This window comes from Dryobates pubescens, chromosome 30, assembly GCF_014839835.1.
Source record: "Dryobates pubescens isolate bDryPub1 chromosome 30, bDryPub1.pri, whole genome shotgun sequence".
Classification (NCBI taxonomy): domain Eukaryota; kingdom Metazoa; phylum Chordata; class Aves; order Piciformes; family Picidae; genus Dryobates; species Dryobates pubescens.
Genome location: NC_071641.1, coordinates 6,077,501 through 6,087,500, shown reverse-complemented (window position 1 = coordinate 6,087,500; position 10,000 = coordinate 6,077,501). Strand labels below are relative to the sequence as shown.

The 10,000-nt window shown below is 41.3% G+C and overlaps 1 protein-coding gene across 9 annotated transcripts in view; it reads left to right on the top strand.

Moving 5' to 3' along the window:
- Positions 1 to 10,000, top strand: part of EBF3 (EBF transcription factor 3) — a 138,675-nt gene that overhangs the window by 83,950 nt on the left and 44,725 nt on the right. For 5 of the 9 annotated variants that reach the window (XM_054174709.1, XM_054174705.1, XM_054174708.1 and 2 more), the window contains exons 7-8: positions 4,731 to 4,812; positions 8,844 to 8,988. In XM_054174709.1, coding sequence (XP_054030684.1) covers positions 4,731 to 4,812; positions 8,844 to 8,988 — 227 coding nt within the window. The remainder of the gene's footprint in view (positions 1 to 4,730; positions 4,813 to 8,843; positions 8,989 to 10,000) is intronic. The other 4 variants (XM_054174711.1, XM_054174707.1, XM_054174710.1 and 1 more) reach the window with 1 other exon arrangement.

Sequence of the window (10,000 nt, the reverse complement as noted above, 5' to 3'; positions counted from 1 at the left end):
GACACAGTTTTCTTATCCTCTGTTCAGTTTGGGCTGGACATTGGGAGGACCTCATTTGAGGTCCTTCAGAGGGGTTGGACTAAATCAGCTTTAAAGGTCCCTTCCAACCCAAACCAGTCTATTATTTTGTGATTCTACAACTCTATGATTTTATGATTCTGTGATTCTGTGACATAGAGGTAGAGACTGCTCATCACAGCAGGTTCCATCTAACTTTCTAACCAGACCATGAACCATTTCTAACAGGAGACTGATTTATTCTAGATGATCTTAGTTTAGCAGGGTTGTTGGACTAGATGATCTTCAGAGGTCCCTTCCAACCCATTCCATTGTGAGGTTCTGTGAGATACAGCCTCTCACCCGTGCAGATTTTGGGTTACCAGGATGCTCACACTCAGTATCTGAAAAAAAAAAAGAATTAAACATTTACTTCCTGCTGAGGTTTATCTGCATGAATGACGCCTCTGTTTGGGGTCTGATGGAAATAAGCTTTACTAATGATGTAAAGGATGTGGGGTGTAATAGGTGGTTTTCTGCCACAAATATTCCTTTAGCCAAACACTGTTTGAATTGGACCATACCAAAGCCACTGCTTGTGCTTCTAATACTGAATATTTTCCTGCTTAGCACTGAAATTCAAGCACAGAAGTCTTTCTGGTCTATTTGCTACAACACCTCCTCTCAAGAAGGTTAAGAAGAGGTGAAAGGGATGAAAAGGCACTTGAAGGGTTTTAAAAAAAATGTTCTGTGGCAAAAACCTCATCTTTAATATCACACACATGAGGGGAAAAAAAAAAAAAGAAAAAGAAAAAGTAGTTCTCCTGTAGGTTGTTATGTGCATAAGGTGGAGGCTTAGGAGCAGACACATTTGCAGATGAACTGCTTTTACTAGCTTCTCCGAGACATGACATTTGTTCAGAAGATTAGCCAGGTTGTAATGTGTAGCATAATTGCACTGTGCGGATGTCCCAGAAGTGAAAACCTAATTGCTTGACAGGCCTATAACTTTGTGGTGTGCTCTCACCTTGTTAGGTCCTTTTCTGCAAGCAGTTCAAACGCAGCCTGGCCGCAGGTGTGCCTCATTTTCCTTCCCACCCGAACGCGGGGACTTTAATTGCACAGTGGTTGTTAGGAAAAATTGGTGGGTGGAATATCAAGTGACTTTACTGTACCAGGGGCTGGCAGATGGGTGTTGAGAGGCACCACCAGCTAAGTGTATAGGTGAGGTGAGTTAATAAAAGATGTAAATTTTAGCTTAAAATAGTGGAGCCTTGTGGTGGGTTATACATTTTAATTAAGGCGGGAGCAGTATACTTCCGAGCAGCGTGAAAAAAATCTGAGCAAAGGAACATCACAATGACTGAATTTTTCTCCCTATCAGTGTTCTAGGAGCAGCTTAGTCTGTTTAGGAAGGTTATTCTGCAAGTCTGTATTTAAAAAAACATTTTAGGGGCAGCTTAGTCTGTTTAGAAAGACTGTTCTGCGAGTCTGTATTAAAAAAAGTAATAATTTCAGGAGCAGCTTAGTGTGTTGAGGAAGGCTGTTTTGCAAGTCTGTATAACTAAAAAAAGGCTACAATTTGTGTGTATAATACAAAACAAAAGAGGGATGGCCAAATCGAGGAGGCCTCGTCTTCTCATTCTATTGGTGGCAACAATGTTTGAGACCAAACAGAGCTCCAAGCCAGCTCCTTGTTTCTTGCTCTGTCTCCATGATCTTGTTTTGGGAGCACATGGCTCACAAAGAAAGCATCCAGCTTTGTTTTCTGTGGTAGAGATGGGTTTGCAGCATCAACAGTCCTTGAAAGTCAGCTGAGAAGAACAATCAAGTCAGTTATCCTCTCTTGGCAACCTTTGAGAAACACCTTATCTGGGATCATGTTTTTTAACTTAATGCTGTCTTCCTTGGAAAATCATGTCTGTGCTCCATAAACTCTCTGGAAACAAGGATTAAACAAATAAAATTACATATCTGAGTATCAAGGAATGCAATACAAGTTCTGGCTGTGTTCACCCCAGCCTTGTGGCTTCAAGATTTAGCCCAATGGATCTAAATATCTATCTTGGGGTCATCCTAGTAAGCTTGAAGATGTCTAATTCCACCAATTGTGAATCCTTTACACCAAATAATTGAACAAATACTAGTTCCAGTTGATGTTTAGTGAAAGGGTGCTTAATGGCCTCTTTTTTTTTCTGACAGGATGTGAGCTCTCTGTATAGAAACAATTCATCAAGAGTGCTTCACTTTAAAAACAATCCAGGAGGAGCAATACTTAGCATTCCTCCTGCACAACTCATTGGAGAATTTCTGAGCAATTTACAAACATTAGCTCAATAAGCCTCACAACACCCATTTGAGATTAAAAAGAAAAAAGGGGGAAAAAAAAAAAGAGGTGGAAGATATAAAAGTCTCCTCTTCAGCTTGGCTCTAGCACTATGGAGTTGAAAAGCTGGTGGCTTACGCCAGCCTCTGGCTCCCCAGCACCTGGTAGACCCGTACCGATGTGGGCACCAACTAGGCCTTGCACATCATCACAGCTCATGCAAAAAGACAAGAATAGAGTTATGACATAAATGTTGTTATGTTTAGCCTACACTTAGTTGATCTGGAGAGCATAAATGCCTCTTACAGGTACAATTACCCGAAAGAAGGTTGTAGTGGGGTAAAGGGATGGTCTCTTCTCTCTAGTGTCAGGTGACAGAATGAGAGGAAATGGCCTGAAATTGTGCCAAGAGAGGTTTAGGTTGGACATTAGGAAAACTTCATTTGCTGCAAGAGTGGTCAGGCCCCTGGAACAGGCTGCCCAGGGAGGTGGTGGAGTCACCTTCCCTGCAGGTGCCGAAGAAACGTGTGGACTTGGCACTTGGGGACATGGTTTAATGGGCATGGTGGTGTTGGGTTGACAGTTGAACTAGATGATCTTAGAGATCTTTTGCAACTGAAACAATTCTACGATTCAAATAATTCCTTAAAACTAAGCAGATAGAATTAGGCTGAGTGTGTGGGTTAAAAAAAATGCCGTTTTTATGGAGTTGTTTGTCATGTCCCTGAAGCAGCATCCAGAAAACCTGAGTTTGAGTAAGGAGATCATGTCAACCACCACAGAATTCCATCTCTCTTTCAGCTCAGCAGCTAAATACCCTTTACAGATTTTGGGATAGGAACTTTTAAAGTAATACACATTTAGCTGAACTGACAGCACTGATTTTTTTTCATGTGCAGTTTCAGCACATTCAGCTGCTTCCTTCTCTGGTACAAGAGATTGTGCCTTCAGCATTAACATCTTATATTAATATTTGGGTTCTGATCAAGATTTAATGAAAAGGAATAGCTGTAATTAAAAGCCCCAGTTTGTGATATGGGGATACTCTCATAATGCTCCTGTCTGACCCTCAGAGCTCCTCAGGAGTGGTGCATCTGCAGCTGTACTTTCTATCGGCCGTGACTGGGCCGTGTTGGGTGCTGAAGAAGGCAAGAGGCTTCTGGCTTTCTTCTACCAGGATTGCTGTTGGCACATGGAAACTGTCAGAATAGTCACAGTCACTTTAACACGACTGAATAGTAATTATTCATAATCTAAATGCAAAAGCTCTGCCTAAGTTCAACATGCACAAAGTTAGGTAGCGCAAGCTGATAGGCTGGAGAATCTGAGAAAGTTTGGGTGAGGAGAAAGTCCTGAGCCTTGTTTGTCTTTAGCCAACAAAATGGACTTACAGAGTATCTTTTAAACTATGAAACATGAACATATAGCTACAGAAAGAGAGGACTGAAGGTGTTAGGCTGTAAACATCCTCCTCTACATGGACAAGACCATGAAGGTTCCCCCATCTTTCATAGCCTGCAGGTTGAAAACATCTTGTATCAGGAGGGCAGCATGAAAAAGTGTGCATCTTTCCAAGCTTTTCCCCTTTCTCTAAGTGCTTACTCTGTTCCCACGAGGCAACACTGCTACAAAAGCAGGTTGTGGGGAGATGCCTAGATGATAAGGGTTAGTCCTAAATAATTGCTGGTTGCTGCTCAGCAAAAATAAGCTAGATTTCCATCCCCGGGTAGAGTGACTCCTTAGAGTTAAAGGCTGGCAAAGGTTGAAGAGGTCATAAGACAGGGCCTAATTTGCCATGTGCCTTTCCTTTCATAAACAATGAGGGAACTGGGGCCTTGCCGGTGGGCAGATCCCGCCTGGATCTCCCTGGAGTCAGCAGGAGTTGGGTTGAGTCCTTTTGAATAGTGAAAGTTTTCAAACCGGAGGCAAAGCCAAATGTTTTTCAGAAGACTGATCATTCATTACCTTGGAATTTTTCGGCATAGAGGTCATTACTGCTAATTTAAGTTGTGAAAAAACAAAGTGTATTAAAAAAACCAAACAAACAACTAAACAAAACACAGGAGAGAGACAAGTTCTCATCTGGTGTAAAGTCATTGCCTTTGAAGTCAATGAGTCATTGAAATCAACTTGCCCACACCAAGCTGAAGATATGGCCTGGAGTCAATTCATTTGTAGTTGTTGAAAAATTAAAAATATAAATTTGCCTTTCCTTGGCAACAACATTCTGTTTATGGCAGAGTTCTTACGTGTTAAGAGAAGCTCATTAGCTCATAGGAAAAGTGGTATTTCACTACCAGTGTTCTTTGGGGTACAACTGTTTCTGAAGAGATAATACTGAACTTTTTTTGAAAATTGGATTTGCATGGAGATGAGTCTAATAGATTTCAATTTTGTATCTTTATAGATTCTTCCTAAAGTTTTTCCTCAAGTGCAATCAGAACTGTTTGAAGAATGCAGGCAACCCGAGAGACATGCGAAGATTCCAGGTACAGATCCCTCTTAAAGAGTAAATGATGCATCCAGGGCTTACATCTTCATCTTCAACTCTTTTAATGGAGAAAACCACTTTGACTTAGCGTAGTCCTAATACTGAAAATCACTCAGAAAAAAAAGTGCTGTTGGTATTTTACATTTTGTCCCAAATTTAAATTCTGGTTCTTGGGACTTGTTGAGTTCTGCAGTGGACTGTGCTGAAGCAAGTGGGTCTCTCCTCTGCTGTTCATCTCTTTTTTTGGGGGGGCTGGAGCACCTCTCCTATGAAGACAGGCTGAGAGAGTTGGAGCTGTTCAGCCTGGAGAAGAGAAGGCTCCAGGGAAACCTTAGAGCAGCCTTCCAGTATTTGAAGGGGGCTAACAGAGAGCTGGAGAGGAACTCGTTACAAAGGCATGGAGTGACAAGACCGAGGGATAATGGCTTCCAACTGGAAGAAGCTGGATTTATATTAGACATGATGAAGCACTGGAACAGGTTGCCTAAAGAAGTTAGAACTTCAAGCCCGGAAGTGCTCAAAGCCAGGTTGGATGAGGCCTTGAGCAACCAGGTCTAGTAGAAGATTTCCCTGTTTATGGCAGAAGGGTTGGAAGAAGGTGATCTTTAAGGTCCCTTCCAACTCAAACATTCCGTGATTCTTTCAAAGCATTTCCATACTCTTCCTTCATACTAACACCTTGCATTGTAGTGTGCCATGTGATCAGATCCACAGAGACTTTTACATGTGTACAGCAAGTAACATAATCATACTCACAGATATGACCATAGAGTGCAGTGAAGTTTGGATCTCACACAGGAGCTTTTAGATTCCTGATGTGTAATTCCAGTAGTGATGGTCCAACCTCCATAGCTTTATTCCAGTTGTGTCAGAAAATGTTTAATACTTCACTTTCTCCTTACAGCTTTTGCAATACCCTGTAGTGAATCATAACCACTGCAGAGAGGCAGCTGATGTGACGGACAAATGATTGCCTCTGTATTTGGGGTCATTTGAAATGCTTGTTAAGAAATAGATGCCTTTTGCATCAAAAAGAATTCACAATGATTCATATCTGAGTGCAATAAAAGGCAGTATTGAGATGTACAAAACTTTCTTGGTTTTGAGAAGAAAAACTTGTGGCTCAACTTGATAGCAAAACATGTGACATCTGTTTTCCATGCACAGCCAACCAACCGGTGAAGCCAGAATCCTTGAGCCAGCCAACAGAAAAAAAAAAGATCTGTAGCTGGGGAAAAAAAAAATTCTTCAAAACATTTTGAACCAAGCTTCCATTTTTCATGCATCTCAGCTTCACATGGTGTTGGTGATATTGATCCACCTGAACAGAACAGAAGGTCAAACCTGGAATGAGTGGAAATGTCCTCTTTGTCTCACCGATGACTAAATGAAGCATCAGTCAGGAGTGATCATGTGGCCGACAGTGGAGCCAGTAGGCACTAGAAAGACTTTTCTGGGTCTCTTTAGCTAATCTCCCTGCCTCTCAGAAGGTTTAACTGGACTTAACAGTGTGTCAGATCTTGAACAATGTTTTTAACTGGTTTCACTGTCTCAGCACCTTTCTTTAGGTGTGCTGCAGGAAGAAGCCGATATAACAAAGCCTAGCAAGTCTACTTTCTTTTGCTGAACTACAGTATTTTCCCTCGGTGGCTGACCTATATATACATGACAGAACAAAAATAGTTGTCATTTTTATATACACCTTTCTCTGTCTTTTTAATACACCATGTTCTAGGAACACCATCCAGAAAGCTTGACTGAAAATCACACTTGTATGTGTTGCAATATTTCTTCAAGTCTGCCGGCCTCCTTAGGAGTGAAAGCAGCTAGCCCAATAGCCTGGCAGTGGCTCTGTGGCCAAGACATTCCAAAGTGGATGTTGACAAGAGCAAAAAAGTGTCCAATTTTGGGAAAAGGAGGAAGACAGAAAAGCAGAGCAGCCTGGCAGAGAGTTACCCTCGGGCTGTTCTAAAGGGTATCGCAGATGGCTGTCTCAAAGGAGGCAGGATACACAGGGAAGGTGCTTGTGATAGCTGAAAGCTAATTATGGGTTGTGAATAAGAAACAGGATCAGAGGTAATCCAAAACATAGAAGCAGACAATAATTTTCTTCTGATGCCTTGGACCAGCTCTGTGCAAAAAGAGGGCTGGTTTTATTTGTTTTTCTTTGGTTAAGTGCTTGGGGCTTGGTGGAAGAACCATGACCACCATTTCTGTTGTAAAATAAAACAAATGGAAAGTGAAAGCTCAAATGTCTACCAGCTTCTGCCACCATCATAGAGTCATAAAATCATAGAACAGTTTGGGTTGGAAAGGGTCTAGTAAGAGGTGCCTCTGCCTTGGCAGTGGGTTAGAAATAAACAATCTTTAAGGTCCCTTCCAGCTCAAATAATTTAATGACTTGATAACGTTAAAGATCATCTAGTTCCAACCACAGGCAGGGCAGGGGTACCTTCTACTAGACCAGGTTGCTGAAGGCCCATCCAACCTGGTTTTCAGCACTTGATGAGAGTTGATGAGGTCTAACTTAGTCATTATCTTTAAGAACTCTGCTGACATTAAACCCCTAAGAAAACACTGCAGTTATTAAACTGGTAAAGTGTCTAGAGAATAAGTCTTAAGAGGAGTGGCTGAAAGAGCTGGGGGTGTTTAGAGGAGGCTGAGGGGAGGTCTCATTGCTCCTTACAGCTTCCTGCAAGGAGGCTGGAGCGAGGTGGGGCTCAACCTCTTCCCTAGTATCAAGTGATAGAACTAGAGGAAATGGCCAGAAATTGTGCCAGGGAATATGTATGTTGCATATTAGGAAAAATTTCCTTGCTGCAGGAGTGGCCAGGCACTGGAATAGGCTGCCCAGGGAGGTGGTGGAGTCACCATCCCTGGAGGTGTTCAAGAAATGTTGATCATTGCATTTGGAACATGGTTTAATGGCCACGGTGTTGTTAGGCTGATGTTTGGGCTCAATGATCTTTTCCAACTGAGACAAAGCTATGATTCTATGACTCTGCTTCAGTTAGCAAATCTGGAGGCCCCAACACAGGGCCCATGCTAGAGCATCTAAATGAGTTGTAAATGTCTATCTGGGATAACAGGGATCGATGGATGAAGCTGCACTCCTCACAGGCCCATCTCCTGGTTTCCTCTTTGGTTTGTGTTTGTGCACTATCATTTCCGGGAGGAGTTTCGCAGTTCCATTGTGTAGGTGTTTTTATTGGGAAGGTTTGTGCCTTTTGCATATGTTCCTTTTCCATTTTCCACTGAGAAGCAGCTGGAAGCCAAAGGCTGCCCTATCCATCATCATTTCTATGGCCGGACTCTGAACCTGGGCACAAGAATAGGAGTCTTTCACTCAAAAATAAAGGAGGAAATTCCATTGACATACCAGGGTCAATCACCATCCAAATGAACTTGAGAAGGGATACTTTTCATGGATTGAAAACACTTTCACTATTCATATTCAACTCGGGTCTTTTCAGATGCAAAAAAGTTCTTTATCAGACATTAAATGTAATTGTAAAACTGACCTGGAGATCATTTACTGGAGAAAAAAAAAAACCAAAACAAATGGGGGAGTTGCAATGGTTCCTGATTTATTAAGCTTTATTTTTTGATCTGGAATCCTCACAACCCTTCATTTGAAGGCAGTCTCAAGTGAACAAATTTTAATTAGATAAACTATCTAATCAATATATCAACAGATCAATCAAAACAGCCGCTTTTAAAATGAGTGGCTGGAGGGGTGTTTCTGAAACTAATGGCTAGAAGAATATTTCCCTGAATTGAATTCATTTGTTAGCATAATAGGAGATTAAACTCTAATTAGTGTAGCAGGTCCTGAAGAGAAACAATTGTGGGTTAAAAAATCACCAGGCTTAACCCCATCAACAAAGATGCGTTCGGAGTTGTCAGTGGAAAAGTTGTGAGCGGTAGATGTTTTTCTGGTCTCAAAAGCCTCTCTGATTTTGTATCCCTTTGAAAATTATGCTGGATGTTTTAAATCTGGGGTGGGGGGCCTTTTCTTTTCTTTTTCAGGTTGTTGTATCAACAACAGTCAATGTGGATGGCCACGTGCTGGCTGTCTCAGACAACATGTTTGTACACAACAATTCCAAACACGGGAGGCGGGCTCGCCGCCTTGACCCCTCAGAAGGTACGGCCCCTTCTTATCTGGAAAATGGTAGGCACACATTTACATGTCTTTTTGGTTTTTTTTTTCATTTGCAATACTTTTCCCCCCCTTTTTTCTTTCTCTCTTTCTTTTTTTTTTTAAATTTTTTTTTGGTTCATTTTAATTTCTTTTTAAAAAATTTCTTTATTTTGGTTTGGTTTTCCCCATACCTTATGTTGATACACTCCTACATGTACTTTTCCTGTAATTTCTTCTCTCACCCATCAAACCACTCATTAAAAAAGTCCATTAGTATTTCTCAACACTTGTCAACCTGAATTGGGGTGCTCCTGAATTTGCTTCTGACTTCTTTATTTAATACTTGCAGTTTTGCTGTCATGACCAATTTTTTTTTTTACCCCCACCCTCCCCTGCCCCCCAGTCTTGTGTTGCTTGCAGCTTTTTCTTGCTATTTAATTTGACTTGATTTTATTTTGGCTTGTCACATTCCTTGATCCAGAGGTACAGTCTCAGGTTATGTATGCAAGTTTAAGTGGATGGTAAAAACATGACTGAATCTGTAAAGAATTTACTGTGAGGTCAATTTCCTGTGGCAGATTACGGCAGGAGGGGGGTTTGTATGAGAAAAACAGCATAAAATGTTTTTCTTCAGACTGACTCAATGTGATTGACTTCTTGCCTGAATTGCTAAAAGAAGATAGTCTGAGATGAAGAGGAGAGTGGAAAGTGTCTCTGAGAATCCAGAATTGGGAAATATTATCTTTCTGGAGCCCATCAGCCTCCAAATAGTGCACGCACAATCACAGCTGTGCTCATAGATGTGTACACATGGATTTATTTTCCCCCAAGGCCCCAAATAATCATTGAGATTTAAATATCACTTTGTGCTGTAAAATACACCAATATAAAGGTAGGAATCGGCTTTCAGGTAACTTGATTTAAATAAAATCAGAACAGGATAGAATTAGGATTAATTAGAATAAAGTAGACTGGGCTAGAATGGAATGGAATTAGTCTAGGGTAGGATAGGATAGGATAGGATAGGATAGCATAGGATAGG